Source organism: Malus sylvestris, chromosome 7 (assembly GCF_916048215.2).
Source record: "Malus sylvestris chromosome 7, drMalSylv7.2, whole genome shotgun sequence".
In the NCBI taxonomy this organism is placed as follows: domain Eukaryota; kingdom Viridiplantae; phylum Streptophyta; class Magnoliopsida; order Rosales; family Rosaceae; genus Malus; species Malus sylvestris.
Window position 1 is genome coordinate 31,471,786 of NC_062266.1, and position 20,431 is coordinate 31,492,216.

The following is a 20,431-nucleotide window of genomic DNA, read 5'->3' on the forward strand; positions in this document are numbered from 1 at the left end:
ATACGTGTCATTGTCAGAATAAGGCTAGAAACTCTCTTCTATAAAAGGAGATCATTTTCTCACAATATTGGCTAATGTCATTTGTACTAAATCATTCATTTGTACTCACTAAAGGAGAGCTTGAACTATGTACTTATGTAAAACCTTCACAATTAATGAGAACTCCTCTACTCCATAGACGTAGCCAATCTGGGTGAATCACGTATATCTTGTGTTTGTTTCCATGTCTCTATTCATTTACATACTTATCCACACTAATGACCGGAGCAATCTAGCGAATGTCACAAACTTAACACTTTCTGTTGTACCAAAGTCTTCACTGATTTTGTGTATCAACATATATTATATTTAATTTTCAACATTTTATACCTAATATACTTTTTGTCGTGATACATGATGAATTATTTTTAACAATGATACAGAATAAATATGTTTTTCTTTATTTACACGTAATCAAAATAGTTTATCTTTTTATTTTTGTTTTAATGAAAGAATTTTTATTTATTGTCAAATTTGGGGAGCTTGCTTTTTATTTTCTTTTATTTTCTATTGCTTTCCACTCCCGCAAAAATTGACCCAGCCTATAAACTGTCTTTTAGTCAAAATATAAAAACAAAAAAAAATCAAAATTAATAAAATTAAAATCCATCTCTCTTTCTCTCCCTGACGCGGCTGAAATTTGCAGAAACTCCCCACCGACGCAGCGGTCAGCGACGTCTCAGCTCAAATCAGGTCCTTGATTCTGCCAATATTTTCTGATTTATCATTTAATTACTTCCAAATTTCGAACATTTCTGCTTGATTTCGCTCAATCACCTTTGATTTCAAGTTTTTTTACGGTTTTACCCGTGTTTTCATGGCTTCGAATGATAGGGCTTCTCAATTTTATGTTTTGGCAGTTCCTAATAGCATTTAGAGGAGAAAGCCGATTCCTTTTGATTGATTTTGTATTTTGTAAGGTATTTATGCAACTTGATCATTCGGTGACTTCCAATTTGTCACGTTTTGTTGGTATTTATAGTTTCGATTGCGAAAATTTTACTAAAATTATTGAAAAGATCACTAATGTTCTAGTTTTTAAGAGTTATTCGTTCATTAATAATGGTTGTTTAGCATCCTAACAGCCGGTTCTAGCCGTTGTTGTTGATTGTAGTATTAGTCATTTTTGTTCTGAGAAAATGCTCATCAGTGTTGCTTTTTCGTGGCAGGTTATACGGTTTCAATCTGAGAATTTTCCATCGTTTGTTGACAGTTAATGCTCCGTCGTGTTTGAAGCTAACTTGAGGTCTATGCCCCGATTTTTTATTTCAATGACAAGATATGGTCAAAATGAGCAAGGGATCTTGCTAATTCAGTGGTGATGAGAATTTTGGAGTTGGGGTTTGGTAAGGAGGTTGAATTTGTTACCAATGGGTTTGAGGTATATAGCCATCTCCGCGGCATGTACAGCGATAAGCTTTGCAGGCCTCCAGTTGTGGACGGAAACTTCTTTAGTTAAACTAAAATCGGATGGACTAATTGCGGAGAATTTGATTAATGCTGCCAATTTTGGCCATGTATTTGATCTGCTTTTGGGTTCTTATACTACCGTTGGACTGCTGGCAAATTTTGTACTCAATGCATTTATTTTACTCGTTTTATGTCTCAAGGTAATTTTCTAACTCTTCTGGAAACTTCCGTTGTTGCACAATTGTAAGTTTGATGGATGCATGAACTAGTGCAGTGGGTTTATATTACAGTGAACGGGTGATTTACTATTTTGTTGCTAACGGTTCTAGTATTACTTTCATTTGTTGTGCCACTTTGATGAATTTTGGCAAGAAACAAATTTTCTACTGTCTGCTAGAGACGGTCAGTTTGTTTTAAGATACCAGATGCCATTATTCAAACATGCAATAACAATCTTGGAGCTAGTAAACTACTCCATTGTCTGTTTTCTTTGTATGTATGTGAAATTTGTCTGAGAAAGGTTGATTTGATCATTGTGATGTCTGTTTCTAATTCGCAGACTATATTCTTTGTGGAGTTGTATTCTTCTGAAACTCGCAAATTAATCGAACGCCTTATCAATTATGTTATTTACAAGGTGAATATTTTAATTTGCTGTCAGTTTAATTGACTTGCTACCAGGAGAATCACTACTTTAACTTGATAAACTTTCCGTTTTGGTTGTTTTATAATACATATTGTTTAATAACTACGTCATGTACTAATATGTATTATTTAATGATTTCTTATGAACATCGATGAATGTCAAACAGGGCACTTTTCTACCCCTGGTCATTCCTCCTACAATATATCATGCGGGCCTGTGGTCAGTCTGGTTGATTGTTCTTTGTTCTTTAAAGGTATATGACATAATATTTATGAAAAACGTGATGTATATGGAAGTATAAAAGCAAGTGTATACCTTCTTACCTATATTTTCCATGTTGTACTTGTATAGATGTTTCAAGCTTTGGCTCGAGATCGACTTGAACGGTTGAATGCATCCCCTTCTGCCACACCATTGACATATTTTCGTGTGTATTCAGTGTTATTGCTGGTGCTGACTGTTGATATTTTCTGGTATTGCTTTATCACCTTTCTTGGAGTACGAATTAGCTCTCTTGCATGTCACTTGATGATAATATATTTTTTTTTCTGTCTGAACATCATGATAGTTTATTTTGTCCATTTTGGTGCTTAACAGATAACACCACAGGATACAGGGTGGAATACTCTTTTATTTATCTTTTTACCTGTGTTTGTCTAGCAGTCTTAAACCACTACAATCCACCTTTCTAGGTCAAGTTTTTAATTTGCAAGGACCAGATCATCAATCTGCTTTGGTTTTTGATTCCCAAAACCTGCTGATTAAAAAACTTATAGTGGATCAGTTGTTAAATATTCTGAAATTATTAATTGATTCATGAAGATTCTGTGTTTTGCACCCTCTGTTGTTGCATGAGTTCGTATTACTGAGAAATGCCTCATATTTATATTTTGTTTGGTGCTTGCAGGATAAGGCTGTGTGTGGTGATATATAAAACACTGGGTTTATCTATGTTTCTCTTGTTATTATTTGAGCCTTTCAGTATTGCATTTGAGACATTGCAGGTAATGTCCTGGGAACTTTGTCCATGAAACCTTATCATGTTTTCTGTCAAATTTTGGAAAGCTTGTTGACAGGTTGGTTGGCTTGCCACAATATTTTTGTAGGCTATTTTGGTGCATGGATTTCAGTTACTTGATATATGGATCCATCATTCAGCATGGAACAGTTCAAATTGCGAGAGTTCCAAATTATTTGATACATCAGCAGTTGGTAGGTCTCCAAATTTACTTTTACGATCTCATATTGTAACTGGGGTTGTTGAGGATGTTCCTATAAGTACGTTGTTCTTTCTGCTCCTGTAAATGGGTAAAGGCTTACTTGAGTTGTCGGGTGTAAATTGGGTACTATGTGTACACTCAGATTGTCGTTACTATATTCATTTGGCTGAATGCAGGTTTATTGTTGGAATGGAAAGGCAGTCTTACTCGGAATTTGAGCTTTGTTCTTGATATGGCCACATTGTTAATGGCCCTTGGTCACTACGTGCATATTTGGTGGTTTCATGGCATGGCATTCCATCTGGTGGATGCAATCCTTTTTCTAAACATACGTGTAAGTATTTGTGTAATTTTCATTCTACTTTCTATTGGAACATCCATTCTCCTTTTTACTTGATTCCCCAATACTATCTTCTTTCTAATTAAGGATCCATTATTGAGCAGGCCTTGCTAAGTTCAATTGTAAAACGTATAAAAGGGTTCATCAAACTGAAGAAAGCCTTAGGTGCTCTTCATGCAGCACTTCCAGATGCAACATCTGAAGAACTACGGGCATATGATGATGAATGTGCAATTTGTAGGGTATGCCTAGTTTTCTTCCCCCTTAATTGGTTACAATTTCAGTTTCCCCTTGATTCCTCGAACTTACTGGGAAAATGGCAGGAACCTATGGCTAAGGCCAAAAGACTACACTGCAGTCACCTTTTTCATCTTGCATGCTTGAGATCTTGGTATGGTGCATGTGTTGTTAAACCCTTCCTTTTTCTTTTTTATTTTATTTTTCTTTTTAGAGCATGCGATGCCTAAGAAAATGATGAAAATTATTAATGATTCCAGGTTGGATCAAGGTTTGAATGAGATCTATTCATGTCCGACTTGTCGCAAGCCACTTTTTGTAGGTAGACCTGAAAATGAAGTACATCCCCGCAGTGAAGAAACTTCGAGTGATGAGCAGCTTGCTCGTCAAATAAGTTTAGGACTTGGTCGACAAAATACTCCTGGACATGCAATACCTGCTGGTGTGTTTCCCAATCAGACTCAGAACCCTGCGGAAGGTGATCCATGGAGGTACACTTCCTTATTTAGGAAGTATTGTAGTTTCTCTTTCCTGTCTTTTGCTTCTTGCTGCTGTCTTGTCTTTACAAAATGAATCTGGGATTAACATTTTCACTTTAGACTTGGTAAATTTCTATTCAGTTTTTGCCGGGTGTACTAAATTTTATTGGGTGATTAGATTCCAGCGCATAAACGAGAAGACATAATAATACTTTCTGTATGGTTGCGTAATCCTTATAGATGCATGCAAAACCAGGCACTCCTCGTAGCTTTTTCCTTAAAACTGTTTGATTGCAATGTAATAACAAGTAAACAATTTGTCTTCCTATACTGATATTCCTGAATCTGCTCAGATGATATACGAGAAATTAAATATGTGAGAAAATATACACATGTAAAGCACTTTCGTTAAAAAAACATATGATCATATTTATTATACATGATGTATATCATGCTTCTCCTTATGTCATGTAGAGGTGCCGGACTGGATTCAGATTGGTTGCATACTTGGCCAAGCCAGGGAGTTGACGGGGCAGGTCCTTCTACGGCTATAGGATCTGTTGGACTGGGGAGAGTTCAGATGATGATGAGGCGTCTTGCATCTGTAGGGGAGACGTATGCGCACACGGCCCTTGAAGATGGTGCGTGGAGCCTCTGGCCTATGAATGCCCCTCAGGTTGCTGCAACTGGTCCACCGATTCCTCCTGCAGACGATGGAAGATACCAAGGAGGAGCACGAAATTTACATATGAGGACCCCCGCACGTACTGTGAATGACAACCTAGCAAACATACTTGCTATGGCTGAGACAGTGAGGGAAGTTCTGCCTCATATGCCAGATGACCTAATTTTCCAGGTACACTTTGCTTCTAAGACAAATTATGGTTGCCATAGAAGCTCGTTTTTAAACTTTCATTGTACTTTCCGTAATGTATTACGTGCCACAGGATTTGCAGCGAACAAATTCAGTTACCGTTACTGTGAATAATCTTCTCCAAATGTGACGAGGCGTTGTATCTTCTTTTGTTGTAACGTGTTCCCCAAGTCCTCGAAAACCAGTTGATGTTTTCTAAAAACCACAGATCGTCCTCTGTGAGACTGCTTCCCCACCCACATTGTACATTAAGGCAGCTCACCGGATCACTTTTACCGGAGGAAAGAAGGAAAAGAGGCACAAGTGTAGTTTCTTTTTTTTTGGTACTTCCCCTGTGAAAAATAAATTTTCGATGTTGTGTATGGTATACAGATGAACATATTATTGTTTCCTACGTGGTTTCGAATTGGCCATTCGGTTGGCACGGCCACACGAATTGGTGCGTAGACGAAATCTCCCTTGTGGTTCATAACTTATAGAGAAAATATGCACAAATGGAACCAGATACAAATTTTTAATCAAAAATGGAAATGGAGAGACATCAAACAAATAATAAACGTGCGGTAAATCGTGATTCATATACGACTTATTCAAAGGTTAGATGCATGGTTCGATTTTATTTTTGCAATGAAATTTTGTGCGTATGTGGGTGGAACGACAGGAGGTGAAAGTAGTCAAAAGAGCAAAACGCTGGCTAAACGACATGGGCGGCGAGACGACCCAAGAAATGCTGGGTTTGGAGACGACATGAGTTGGGCTGTCTCGCCAAAGCACAAACACCAGTGGTTATTCTGTCTAACGCCGTTAACAAAACAACAGACGGGTAGTTCTCCCAACGTCAAAGTCAACAGGCCATTGTCGCTGCACGTGTCAAATTCTGGTTGAACCGACCCAAGTTTCTGATTTTCTTCTGCTTTGAGTTTCCTACCTAATTGTGTTCTTCGATTTTCATTAGCCAAACAATGAAGAAAAGAAATATACCGTATGATTCTGATTATAACTCAATAGCATCCAATATCTGATTCTATTTATTAATAATAACATCGTTAATGACAAGACTTCTTATAAAAATTAAATTTCTTCCTAATTATCTTTTTATTATTTCTTCTTATTCATTTTGTTTTTTGTTTTTTGTTATTTCTTGTTCTTGTTCTTCCTGTTCAAAGCCCCATTCATAGATTTTATTTTAATTTTTATAATTAACCATTATCATGCATTAATTTGTAATTATGTACTTATATGACCGATTCTTCTTTATATATAATCAATCTATATCACAGATTAACGTATCTTACTTGTAGGTATATTACTTTTTTGTACCTTTTAGTTAAGTTTCATATCTTGCTTATAAATATAATATTCATTGATGTATTTGTTACTTGAGTTAGGGTCACATGTTGCTTGTAGGTATATTAGTTTTCTGTTAGAAGACATTACGTAGATTTTTTGGAATTAGAGGATGCGTGAAATTACAAGATTTTAATTTATCTCCAATGTTCAAAAAATGTAAAATGATTATAAAAAAAAGTGGAGAAAAGATAATTCTGAACGTAACCTAATAGCCATGTTGATTTATTGGACCCAAATCTAATTAATTTGGATTCCTCACTAATCAATTTATAAACTTTGTCTTTTAATGGTCATTATCTAACCTGAATTTTGTTTTTCAGTTCACTTTGAGGGTCCTTTTCAAATTTCAGTGGAGTTGTTAATGTTGTCTGTATTATTATTGACAATTGCAGCTATTCATTTTACTGTAGTTCAACCATTTTTATGTCCCGTTGTGCCTCTTTTTCTACTCAAAACAGTGCCTTCTGTCTCTCACGAGCTCTCCTTCTTCGGCAGCCCCGAGGAGTTGGTCGTAGGCTGAGTTTCCATATGTCATGGTAAATAATAATACATCCAATTTCCAAGGAGGTTAATGTATTAAACTACGTTAAATAGAAGCTTAAAACTAAATTAACCCTCGACGTTATGTTAATGTTTTAGGCTAAAGTTTCTGTGCAGGTAAGAAAGTTGGAGTAAAAAAGCATGCATGCATGCAACAGACACGGAGCGACAAACATGAAAATCTGACGGAAAAAATCGAGAAGGTTTTCGATGGAAACAAATCAACATGTGTATTTTCTTTTGTGCCTTCCCAGTTTTTGCCTCAACTTATTTACTTTTGCCCTCAACACATTCCCCTTGGTTCTGTAATTTTATATGAACCCCCATTGACGACGATGCTTCGAAGTTCGAATAACTACAAAACTCCAAAGGTTTAATTGTATTTTACTGATCATACCGTGCTGATTACTTGGGACCAAGACACTTTTTCTTGACGGGAAAGCAAGATCTTGTTCGATGTGAATTCGGGCGAACACTATCATGTGCTCGGGATTTTGAGGCGTGACAGAAAAACAAGTGATACAGTATAACTAATTTTTAAGTGCAGAAGATAACACAGGATTTGACTAATCCCAGCTGCAACAAACCTACTTTTCTCTTTTTGCACAAAGTACTATATGTTGTACTGTTAATTAATTCATGAGAAGATCGATATTTTATAAAGGATCTCTGTCCAAATCATCCTGCACAAACTGAAGGAAGTATGCATGCATCTTTGTCTAATTATTTTTTAAAATTCTACAATGGTCATAATCCCGATTAAACTAGTTAACTAATGGTTTTAACATTAAACCGATTCATTTGTGGCTTAATTTTCTCATACATGTCCGGAGTCCACAAACATATATATATGTTTGTTTGAAAGCTTCAAAATATAGCATATCTAATATATCTAGGGGCTTAATATATCTAGGAGCTACGATCTCAGTTTTCTTGGCGAGGGTTTAGGGTTAGGTCTTTATCTTGGGGCCCTTGTTTTAATTTCCAGAATTAGACAAGTGATGCAAGCCACCACAGCCTTCTTTTTTGTTCCCGCATAAGTCTCGTCATCACTCACTGTCTCTCCATCTTCTCACAAGCAATTGAATGATCCTTATATAATTGCTTTGCTGCTGCTATTGATTCTCCATCTCAAGATCATCGTCATGTCGAGTATCCTATCTTCTCTTTTCTCGATCTTTCTTCTGTTTCTTTCGATGCATGCATGCGAGGCTCGCTATATCGGGCTTGGCCCTAAGGGTTTTGGAGCACCATTCCTACCTTTCGGCAAGGTTTGTTAATTTTGTGTTTCAATTTCTTACCAGCCATTTGATAATCATTTCATTTTTAATTTTTTAATTTTTTTAAATGGAAAAGTAATGAAAACCAAAAACTACAATTTTTATGAGTTTTCAAATTTTGGTTTGATTTTGGTTTTTTGTTTTCAAATATTTGAAAACTAAAAAATGTTTTGCTGCAGTGCAGTCACTAAATTGAAAACTAAAATGATTATTAAACGAGCCTTTTACGCTAAACTAATCTATGAAAGTTCACAAACTAATGCACGTAGGTATTTGGAACTGTTAAAATTTCAGGGTCTGTTACTTTTGGAGAAGTTTAAAACACCTGGAATGGATTCAAGTAAAGGATTCGTTATGAAGGAAGATGACGCAGCTGAAAAAGGTCATGGTCGTGCAATCACCAGTACTACTACTCCTGTAAAGGAAGTGAAGTGCACTAGCAGAGGACAAAAATCAGGTGTTTTACCAGCTACTAAGCCTCTTGTTTCAGTTTCTTGGTCTGTGCCACGCAATATTGATCGCGTCAAGAACCATGGAAAAACTAGTGCTGGGATTTACTTAGATTATTCGAGACCAAGAACACGTCCTCCATCCCATAACTGAGCTTAAATTATTTATGTAGTAGCATGTTTTATCCTCCTCCATTTATAAATACGAGTATATAGATCTCCAAGGATCACTTTCTATTCCTGTGCATCTATACCTTGCTGAGATCTCCAGTTTTGATCATAAACCTTAGATATTAACCAATCGATGTATTATACGTGATCGGTCTTCTTCTTGTCATTTCATTGATAGGGATGGAACCAGCCGGAAGTGAGATTGTAGAGTCTTCTGGTCATCACATGGTGGGTTTGCTTAAATCAACAAGTCCTACTACTAAAAAGGTAATCAAATTCAACATGTAGGAGTCTTACTACTTAATTGGTTTTATTTTTCTAGCTAGATGTGGGGGATCGAGGAGCATATGGGACCTCATCAGGATCAATCTTTTTCTTTATGTCGAATCGTGGAGGGTGACAATGGAAGATATGTTGTCTGTATGCTTGAATTGTCGAATGTGCGAGTTGCAATTAATTAATTGGGTGTCAGGATCAGAAATTGAAAAAAGTTAAGTTTCCAACATAACATCAATTGGTTATATGAGGAGTGGTCCACATCCTTATAAACACATGCAAAGTCTCTTAATTCTCCGATTTATGAAATTCACTCTCAACAATCATCTTATGCATGTAACCACAAGAAAAATGTATGGAATAAGTAAGGAGTCAGAAGAGATTAGAAAGATCAAAGTTATTTATATGTGGATTAACGCGTTTTGTATGCATATGTTGTATATGTAGGAAGCAAGGAGGAGAGCTCTATCTGGTAAAGAAGCCGTAAATTACAATAGTGATGACAAAGTAGAAGATAATGTGGTGCATACAGATTACAACCCGCCACATTCGACACCACCCATTCACAACAGAAAAAGTTAATTACCAAGTGTAAAGCTATAGACAGTCAAGATCAATCCAACAATCAAAAAGATGCCACTTGTCAGATGCTACTTGTCAAGAGATTAGCCGATAAGAGTTGTTAGTTTGTTAAGAATCAGTTTGCTTACTGTGTAAGGAATGTAACTAGTCTAAATAGGAAATCCATGTATCCATTGAGTGTGTGAAGAAATAATATCAGTGAAATACTCTCTCATTCTCTTCGATCTCCCTTTCTCTCTCTAGATTATGTGCTTACAACTTCTCTCTCTATAACACCATTGTTGATCTTCATGCTCCAGATTGCTCAATTCAACATGGTATCCTCACTGGGAAATGTTTCTTCTCTCCGATCCTGATCGTCTCTGCTTTTGAGTTCATCCTTGTAATCACTGTGGTATGCGATTCATCATCTCCATTGATAAGAAAAATTGTATGAAATTTAGTTGATCTCGACTTTTGATCTTTGCACATCATATGTTTGTTGAAATATATGTGCTAATTCTTCTGTGATAATCTTCTCTGCGAAGTTGTGTTTGTTCTTTTCTTCAAGAACAAGAATCAAGAAAGTTCTTCAATACCCTAATTTCTACAAGAAATCTTCTCTGATCTTCTTTTATGCTTACAAAATTTGAGTCAACATGGTGACTATTGCACAACTACAAATTGTGCAATCTCCAATCACGAGTTTAATTCCTAATGTATCTACTTATGTGATTGTCAAACTAGATGATACGAATTACTTAGTCTAGCATTACTAAATGCAATTACTTCTTGAAAGCCATGGAATTCCTAGTTTTGTGGATGGTTCTCACCAATATCCATCTCATTTTGTTGATAATTATGATGTTGAGGGTATAGAAACTGAAGCATATCAAATCTGAAAAATGTATGATCGTGCTGTAATGCAACTTATTATTGCAACTCTGTCTGTTGCTAGTATGTCTTGTATCATTGGTTGCACCAATGCACGTGAAATGTGGATGAATCTTAAAGATCGTTTTTCAACTGTTACAAAAACCAGTATCTTTCAGCTGAAAATTGAGCTGCAGAATATTAAAAAGGGGTCTAAATCAATCTCTTAGTATCTGCAAAGGGTTACGGATGCCCGTGATCATTTGGTTACTGCTAGAGTGCCATTTGATGATGATGATATTGTCATTATAGCTCTTAAGGGTCTGCCAAAAGAGTACAATACTTTCAGAACATTAATTAGAATGAGAGACAATGTTATTTCTCTTAAAGACTTTCGAGCTTAGTTACTTGCAGAAGAAGCTACACTTGAAAATTCTCAGTTGACTGGTTCTTTTGTGCTTGCTATGCTAGCTCAAGGCAATAATTCCAAAGGAAAGAGTCTGTTACTTGCAGACAGTTCATGAAATTCGACTGATTCTCACAATTCACTGTCTCAGTACCACACTGGTAGTTCATTATATTCTAATGGTAATTCTGGAGGCTTTAATAATGGTGGTCTTACTTTCAACTCTGGATGATACAGTAATGGGGGCAATGCTTACAATTCTAGAAGATATAGGGGTTCTAATTTTAGAGGAATAAATAGGGGCAGAAACAACTATGGAAGTTGAAGGTTCTCTGGTAATAACTTCAATACCAGTTCTAGTATTCTTGGACCTGCAAGACCCCATGTCTTCACATGCTCTTAGCATGATAATGATGTTACAACCTGTCAAATTTGCAACAAGAGAGGTCATATTGCTTCTTATTACTTTCAGAGACACTCTCCCACCACAATTTCTTCTTATCTTATGCAGTGCCAAATTTGTTGGAAATTTGGGCATTCTGCTATACAGTGCTATCATAGGGCAAATATCTCATATCAAGGCAGGTCATCCCCATCAACTCTCTGCCATGCATATCAATTACCAACCTTCTGCTCCACATGAGCAATTCTGGGTAGTTGATACTAGTGCAACTTCCCATATGACATCAGACTTGGCAAATCTAAATCTGGCACTTCTTTCACAGGCAATGACACTATAACCACAACTAGTGGTTTAGGTTTGCCAATATCTTATACTAGTTCTTCCATTTTAAAATCTTCTAAATGTGTTTTTGAATAGAAAGAAATATTGCATGTTCCCAAGTTATCTCAACACTTATTATCAGTCTATCAGCTATGCAAAGACAATCATTGTAGGTTTATATGTGATGAGTTTTGTTTCTGGATTCAGAACAATATCACAGGGATAATATTTCTCCAATGACTGTGTAGAGTTAGATTATACCCAATTCCATTCCAAATACCTCCATACATTGTAAAGCAAGCATATAAAGCATCGCACTTACCTTCACAACATCACTGCCTTATTAGTCATCAAGTCAATTCATCTCTGTGGCACAACAGATTAGGCCATCCTTATAATGTTGTTGTTGCAAGAATGTTGAACCAATTTCAGGTTCATTTCTCAATAGATTAATCTAGGCATGTATGTGTTTCTTGTTTAGAAGGAAAAATCACAAAATTACCATTTTCTTTTCCTGCCAATAAGACTGTAAAACCCCTAGAAGTCATTCACAGTGATGTGTGGGGACCTTCTCTTACATTGTCAATTGAGGATTACAAATTCTATGTTACTTTCATAGATGAATGTATCAATTTTACTTGGATATTTCCATTAAGGTGTTTCAAACATTTATGCAGTTTCATGCTTTCTTACTTACTCAATTTTCAACTACAATTAAAATATTCCAAAGTGATGGTGGTGGTGAGTATTGCAGCAATAACTTCAAACAGTTTTTACTTAACCAAGGCATCATACATCATAAATCTTGCCCTCATATTCCTGAACAAAATGGCCTTGCTGAGAGAAAGCATAGGCACATTGTTGAAACTGCTTTAACACTTCTGCAAACTTCCAAACTACCTTCAAAGTTATGGTTTCATGGTTGTGCTACTTCATTATACTTAATCAATAGAATGCCATGCACTACCTTGTCCATGAAATCTTCATATACTTGTCTGTTTGGCACAACCCCTACTTTAACACATTTAAAAACCTTAAAAACCTTTGGTTGCAACTGCTTTCTTTTGTTAAAAACATACAATACAAACAAACTTCAACAAAAAAACTGCACAATGTATTTTCTTGGGATATGCAGGATAATACAAGGGCTACATTTGTTTCCAACCATACACAGGGAGATTTTATGTGTCTAGACATGTTCTCTTTGATGAGAATACCTTTTCTTACATGAATTTAGTCTCCAAACAGTATTATCACCATCTATGTCACAACACACTCATACTTCAGTTATTCCTTTAGTTACACACACTAATATTGTTGTTTCATAACCTCAATCATCTCCATCACTATCATTGTCACAGACATTTCATTTATCATCATCATCATCTGCATCATCAAAATCATCAACCCCTAGAGCCTTAGAGTATTTTAGTGAACCCACTAGAGCTTCAGAGTCTTTGAATGTCTTAACTTCAGCCCCAAGGTTGTTCAATACCATGCCAATCCCCACTTCCTCATCTAGTGCTTCAGAGTTTTTGTCTACATCTCCAAAATATACAACAACTACACAGTCCCACATCCTTGTGGATCCTGATTTTCAACCAGAAAATCTCACAGTTGTTCTTCCAGTACCTACAATTATTCTTCATCCAATGCAGACTAGATTTAAGAGTGGGATTGTTAAGAAGAAAGCTTTTTCAGCCACTGTACATACTTTTGAGAGTTCTATTATTGAGCCAACTACCTGCAAAGTTGTTAGTAAAGTTCCAGAATGGCAAGCAGCTATGCATAATGACATCAGTGCTCTACATACTATACAAACTTAGGATCTTGTTCCTCTTCCAAGTGGTAAAAATCTAGTTGGTTGTAAGTGGGTGTATAAAGTCAAGAAGAAGCTAGATGGATCCATTTCCAGGTACAAGGCAAGATTAGTTGCCAAGGGATATAGTCAAGAGGAGGAGATTGATTATAATGAGACTTTTAGTCCAGTGGTTAAACCAACCACAATGAGGTTAATTCTTGCACTCGCAGCTTAGTTTAATTGGAGTTTGAGACAATTGGATGACAAAAAATGCATTCTTGCATGGGGAGTTGAATGAAGAAATATATATGGCTCAACCTCCAGGTTTTCTCAGTCCTATTCATCCTTCTCACTTTGTTAGCAAGCTAAAAAAGTCATTGTATGATTTAAAACAGGCTTCAAGAGCTTTGAATGAGAAGTTTACTAGCTTTTTTACCACGTTTGGGGTTCAAACAATCACTTACATATCCTTCCTTATTTGTCAAACACACTGTGATCTTGGTATTGTAGTGTTGTTATATGTTAATGATATAATCTTAATTGGAAGCAGTTCTAGTGATATATCTATAGTGATCTTGGCTTTAACTCAATAGTTTGATATGAAGGACTTGGGACATCTTAATTACTTTCTGGGATTACAGATTCAGTATCAATCTTCTGGTTTATTTGTTTCTCAGACAAAGTATATCAAGGATTTATTGGCCAAAGTTGATATGCAAAATGCAAAAGCATGTGCTACTCATTGTCTTCCATCTCGCAGATTATTCAATGAATAAGGCAAACTCTATCACAGTCCAAAACAATATAGAAGTATAGTGGGTGCATTGCAGTATTTGACATTCACTAAACCAGATATTGCTTTTGCAGCAAATCAGTGCTGTCAATTCATGCATTCTCCTATGGATTCACATGTAGTTGCAGTCAAACGAATTCTTCGATATCGTAGTGGTACTATTGACTATGGCATATATTTTCAGTCTGGAAAGTTGTCTTTACAAGCATATAGTGATGCTAATTAGGCAGGAGATCCCAATGATAGGAGATCCACTTCTGGTTATATTGTTTATCTAGGCTCTAGTCCCATTTCATGGGCTTCCAAGAAACAACACACAGGTTTTCGATCTTCCACTGAAGCAGAATATAAGGCTTTGGCTATAACTGCTGTAGAGTTGTCATGGATAAGACAGCTTCTATGTGACTTACAAGTTCCCTTATGTACTCATCCATTGATGTACTGTGATAATATATCTGTTATAGGCTTGTCCTCTAATCCAATTTTTCATTCGAGGGTTAAGCACATTGAAATATACTATCACTTTGTTCGAGAACGAGTGATTCGAGGAGATTTGGCAGTGCAACATGTGTCTTCCAAAGAATAATTTGCTGATATTCTCACCAAAGGTCTTTCGATTTCCTTGTTTCAGTATCATTGTTCCAATCTCATGCTTGGTTCTACCAAATATGTATTAAAGGGGGATGTAAAGCTATAGACAGTCAAGATCAATTCAGCGATCAAGAAGATGCCACTTGTCAAGAGATTAGCTGATAAGAGTTTAAGTTTGTTAATAATTAGTTAGTTTTGTTAAGAATCAGTTTGCTTACTGTGTAAGGAATGTAACTAGTATAAATAGGAAATCCTTGTATCCATTGAGTGTGTGAAGAAATAATATCAGTGAAATACTCTCTCATTCTCTTCGATCTCCCTTTCTCTCTCTAGATTATGTGCTTACAACTTCTCTCTCTAAAACACCATTGTTGATCTTCAAGCTCCAGACTACTCAATTCAACACCAAGGACGTGATCTAGGGTTTATACCAGCTATGGCTAGATGAATATATAGTTGAAACATATATATATATATATATATATATATATATATATATATATATATATATATAGATCGAGACGGGGACTTTTGTAATGTTGTAGTAGTAAACACCAGTTGGTTGCTAATTTGCTATTATGCTTTCTCATACTAAACCAAAGGGTTCATCAGAGACTGACTTTAACATTTGTTTTTGTTATGCTGAAGGAAATCGAACTCTCACTAATTATAATTCTCATGGAAAATGCTTGGGAGATTACATTTTTGTGCTACATTTCACGTAATGTGCACACGTCACGTCAATTAATGAATTTATTTCATTAGATGTTGGTTCTGTGCATCACTTGCATGTGGTACACAAATATGATACAAAAATGTGATCTCCCTAACGTTACTCAATTCTAATTTATAATTTGATTTTTTGAAACAAGAATTTCGTTCCAATAAACTAATGAAGGTAAATACTTACAGTTCCAAAAATCCCATGGTTATTGGAGAGATGGTGGCAATTCGATGCAGGAAGAAGATCTCGAAGCAAATTTGACCCGACAAAATCACATGCATGCAAACCTCATTGACATGATCGTATAGAAATCTTACTAATCACATAAACACTCAATACATTGAGTAATTACCATCCACAACCCTAATTAAAGGAAGAAACTATTAGTTAATACAGCATAATTTAAATTGATATCCAGAAGGTAGGTAAATGCACTACCAAAACAGAAATAAAGAAACAAGTGAAAAAGGTTAAGTAGGAGTGAGAAAATTCCCATATTGATGTGATCCACATTGAAACAGGAAACCTCCAGGAGACAACCCCGCCAAGACGGCTGAAACGATCCCAAGGAACCACCCTGTCACCACCGCCCCACATATCATCCCCACCCCAACGCCTCCATTACTCCCACCACTCTTCCTCTCTCCTTCTTCCGATGATCTCTTCACACCAACTAGCTTAGCAACTACTCCTTCATCTTTCATCGCAGTCTCTTCCTTTTCCTCCACGATCACTTGTCTACAATTCTCACGATCAGCATTAAACAAAACTACCGGCAGTTCCTTGTACTCTTCTTCTTTCTCTTCATAACATCCTTCTAGGTCTTGGTACCGCTGCGGCGATGACAACCCACTTACGCCATCGTCCGCGGCATCGCCGTCGTCATTCAAACACGACTCGGTGCAAGAACACGTCGAGCCGACATCTTCATGATCATCATGCACGTGGTCACAATCAATGGCGGAGGAGGTTAATCCCAAACTGTCCGCCCACTCGAAAAGTATCTTACCGAGTTCCTTGATCCTCCGGGACATGTGCTCCAAGTGCTTGGGCTTCGACGGGCCAGACGCTTTCTCCGCCGACAGCATTTTCTCGAGAAAACTCAGCCTCTGCGCCATGTCTGCGAAGTGTTGAAGTTGGCATTCGGCCGCCGACTCTTCTGGTGGAAGAGATAACACGCTTTCGAGATGCGACTCCAGTTCTTTCAGTTTCTTCCGCAAAGTTCTGTATTTCTTCGTCATCGTTGATCTGCTGTGTGTTCAGGGACCGGGAGGGTTGTGATTGTGGTGGGAGAAGGTGGCGGTCCACTTAAAAGCGATTGAGGTTTTAGTTGGGAATAGATCGTGGGTTGTGGCGGTTGAGGTTTTGGGTGATGTTTGACGTAGTGATCCAAAAGATTGTTTAGTGTGGAAAAGCCGATTTAATGGGTAATAATATAATTAGTTGAAAATTAAAAAAAAATTCAATCAATTATATTATAATATATATTGTGCCGGGCTGTATTACGGCACATTGAAAAATTTCTCTTCAAACCCACGTCCTTATTTCCTTTTTTAAATGACAGTTATACCCTTTATTGCAGCTGAGGATTTCGGGTAGTGGACCGGACAGGCTTGATTGTTTGGTTAGGCAGCCCAACCCAAGTTTCAGTTTCAAAAGCCTGGCCCAATTTTAAACTCCATTCCATAGAGAAGCCTCACGTGCGGCGCCGAAAGCCTCATCACGTGGGGTAAGAAATCGCACGTGCCCACCACTATTATTCCCCTACTGAAAGCGGTCCGCTGAGTCAGCAAATCCCTTATTCTCATGTCCCTGTAAATTCCTCACCCCCGCATGCCCATTTCCGTCCATTCACACCACTCAATTACGCGGCGAATCCTCCTCCGTCTCAATCCGAGTCGCCAACCTCCTCACACCAGCTGGTCCCGCACACATGAATTTCCACTTCTACCCTTCCCATTATCCTCTTCACCTTTTTACCTTTTCACCCATCCCTCGTACTCTTCACAAATTTGTCGCCTTTCCTCTTTTACTCGTCTTTTAATCAGCGGCTCTCAACGTCCACAGATCACATCACAGATTCCACCAACTCGTTCGCTCTGACTCAGTGATTTAGTGCCGAGTTAACTCAATTGAACCATGAGGAGGATAGAGCTCGTCGAGTCCTACTACTGCCCGCCGCCGCCGCTTCTTCTCCGAGAGACCTCCATTTTCGCCGCTCCCAAAACCCTACCTTTCCCTTCGTTTTTCGAAGATGTTGAGGAGGATTGCGAGCTCGGTTACGCGCTGAAGCTGTTGAGTCCGACACCAATCAAAACGCCGTCGCTTCTTTCGTACCGGATGATTCAGCGAGTCGAGAGGCTCGGGGGTGAGTTGTTCCTGCAAAGCCTGAGCGACCGAGTCAGTGAGCTGGAGTCGCGGTTCGATCGGCTGGCGAAGGTGAAATCGGGCGGGGATCGGAAGTACACTCTGACGGCGGAGATCAAGGGGCCGGAGAAGCACGGGCTCGAGCGGAAATACAAGTGGACGACGGAGATCAAGGGAGGAAAGCTTAAGAAGAAGGAGACCGAGGAGAAAACCGAGAAGAAGTACAAATGGACGGCTGAGATTGAGGGGAAGGGAGAGATCTCGCGGAAGTACTCGTTCACGGCGTCGAATGGCTGTGATAGTGACAGTAGCGACGCGAAGGAGAAGAAGGAGAAGAAGAAGAAGACGAAGGTCAAGAAGGGAAAGAAGGAAGAGAGTAGCACGCGTCTGGTGGAGATTGAAGAGCTTGTTGATCATGGGGCTGTCGTTCTAAGACAGGTAATTTCAAATTACACTTTAAGCTGTTCAACCTTTCCGCTTAAACATAGTTAAGCTGGTGGATTACCAATCGTAATGTGGAATTACATTTTAAACCCTGGGATTAGTTCTTGAGTTGATTCAGTTGAAATTAAATTGATTAGCTTGTTTATCAATGGTAATGCGAAGAGGGCGAGCCTTGGCGCAACGGAAAGGTTGCGCCTTTGTGACCGAAAAGGGCACGATAGTATATTGAGGTCTTGTATTTGTAGGCTTTTGCAAAGAGAGCTGGAGGCAGTGGAAATGCGAGGGGCAAGAGGAAGGAGTTGTCTCCTCAAGATGCAGCAATGATGATACAGATGACATTCAGAGCTTATCTGATCCGCAGATCACAGGTTCTTAGGGCCCTTCGCGATCTCGCTGTTGCCAAGTCCAAGTTGAAAGAGCTCAGAGCATTGTTCAATAACTTCTCTTACCGCCGCCGTGTTGCCCATGATGCAGCAGAGCGTCAGAGGTTCACTGAAAGAATCATTGTCCTGCTTCTCACTGTTGATGCCATTGAGGTAACTTTCCTTACCAGTGTTTTTGAATTTATATTTTTGAAGCTCAAAACTCATTTCCGTATATGATTCAAGTAACTTGAATGTAAAATTGCTTGCCATTGTTGATGCATGTTCTGGTTGTACAAACTCGTAATTTTAAACGATTAGATAAATTTCATTCCTGATTGAAGTTTGAAATTAATGAAACAATATCATTTCGTTTACGTTATTGTTTGACCTTTCTTTACCACCACCTCTGTGAGAAGAACATTCAACAATTGATGGTGGTTCTTTATGAATTTTTGTGTCTTTCCAGCATAAATTGAACTTTCATTTGGTCAAAAGGAGTGTATCAATGTCATGTCGGTTCCTTAATAGTTAATACTAAATGCTGCCCTGCAATAATCAAGGAAGATATTACCTAACATAAAACTGAGTTCTACAAAATGTTCTCTGAAGGTATGTCAATCGATTTTCTCTCCAAATGTGAGAACATAGTGTTATGAAACATCCTTTGATCGTCTGATGAAAACGGATCACCAATTGCCGCAATAGAGTACTTGTTGACAAACCATGCTTCATGTTATGCACAAATATGCACATTTGCACAGAAAGCTTAGAAATTTCTAATTTCACTGATGACCGGCACACTAGGTTCCTTGGTTTCCCTTATTTTGCTACCATGTCAAGGGAATCGTAAAATTAGTAACTGTAATGGAGTTTTGACAATTTGCATTGTATTTAGGGTGCTGATGTAATGGTGCGCTCAGCAAAGAGGTCGATGGTGGATGAACTTGAAGCGATGCTTGAGGTGGTTGACCCCCAGCCTGCTGGTGCCGGAAAATCACTTTCCATGAGGCGGAGGACCTTTGATATGCCGGATGGTGTCATTCAGAGGGAAATCGCTGAAGGAGTGGCACAAGTTGTCCAAATGCTTGAACGTGAAGAGAGCAGTTCTAATAAACTTTGAGTCACGCTTGTGAGTGTACGGTAGTACCCACCGATCACCGCCATTTCGGGGGTTTTCTTGTTGTAGCTCTTACTAGAGAGATGTAACCTAGCTGAGGAATTTGAAGGATTTGCTTCTTCTCATGAGTATTAAGTTAAAAACTGCATGATATTCTCCATTAGCAAGGGTAAGTCTGTTTTCCTGCATTGTGCTTAGACTTCTATCGTCAAACCGCTGCGTTATATATTTGTTTTCGAAATCTTAGATAATTCTTGTTTTGTGAACTACCTTGAATAACATGTTTGGCAGAGCTTTTGACATATCCTGAAAAGCACATTATGTACACGAACTCGCATTCTAGAAGAGATGAAT

General features: G+C 37.8%; 3 protein-coding genes across 8 annotated transcripts; all 3 read left to right on the plus strand.

Annotated features, from left to right (window-relative positions):
* Positions 1–582: 582 nt before the first annotated feature.
* On the plus strand, positions 583–5,698 carry LOC126627944 (E3 ubiquitin protein ligase RIN2-like). 4 transcript variants are annotated; one of them, XM_050297515.1, is made up of 14 exons: positions 612–732; positions 874–959; positions 1,209–1,649; positions 2,009–2,086; positions 2,262–2,348; positions 2,447–2,568; positions 3,003–3,099; positions 3,202–3,307; positions 3,492–3,661; positions 3,760–3,897; positions 3,979–4,046; positions 4,153–4,383; positions 4,846–5,227; positions 5,319–5,698. In XM_050297515.1, exons 3-14 carry the CDS (start codon positions 1,410–1,412, stop codon positions 5,373–5,375), a joined length of 1,776 nt encoding a protein of 591 aa, XP_050153472.1. In that variant the 5' UTR covers positions 612–732; positions 874–959; positions 1,209–1,409; the 3' UTR covers positions 5,376–5,698. The 4 variants fall into 4 exon arrangements, with proteins under 4 accessions (XP_050153471.1, XP_050153475.1, XP_050153472.1 ...); XM_050297517.1 differs by having other exon boundaries at positions 613–732; positions 900–959; XM_050297514.1 differs by lacking the exon at positions 874–959 and having other exon boundaries at positions 583–732.
* Positions 5,699–8,059: 2,361 nt separating this feature from the next.
* LOC126627950 (uncharacterized) lies at positions 8,060–10,117 on the plus strand. Of its 3 annotated transcripts, XM_050297528.1 has the most exons (5): positions 8,060–8,406; positions 8,710–8,872; positions 9,214–9,263; positions 9,362–9,525; positions 9,759–9,855. In XM_050297528.1, exons 1-4 carry the CDS (start codon positions 8,281–8,283, stop codon positions 9,494–9,496), a joined length of 474 nt encoding a protein of 157 aa, XP_050153485.1. In that variant the 5' UTR covers positions 8,060–8,280; the 3' UTR covers positions 9,497–9,525; positions 9,759–9,855. The 3 variants fall into 3 exon arrangements, with proteins under 3 accessions (XP_050153485.1, XP_050153487.1, XP_050153484.1); XM_050297530.1 differs by lacking the exon at positions 9,759–9,855 and having other exon boundaries at positions 8,065–8,406; positions 9,358–9,519; XM_050297527.1 differs by lacking the exon at positions 9,362–9,525 and having other exon boundaries at positions 8,075–8,406; positions 9,214–9,302; positions 9,759–10,117.
* Positions 10,118–17,797: 7,680 nt separating this feature from the next.
* LOC126627946 (BAG family molecular chaperone regulator 7-like) lies at positions 17,798–20,328 on the plus strand. The gene is made up of 3 exons (XM_050297521.1): positions 17,798–18,589; positions 18,841–19,131; positions 19,856–20,328. The coding sequence occupies exons 1-3, from the start codon at positions 17,924–17,926 to the stop codon at positions 20,078–20,080; spliced, it is 1,182 nt and encodes a 393-aa protein (XP_050153478.1). The 5' UTR covers positions 17,798–17,923; the 3' UTR covers positions 20,081–20,328.
* The last annotated feature ends 103 nt before the right edge of the window (positions 20,329–20,431 follow it).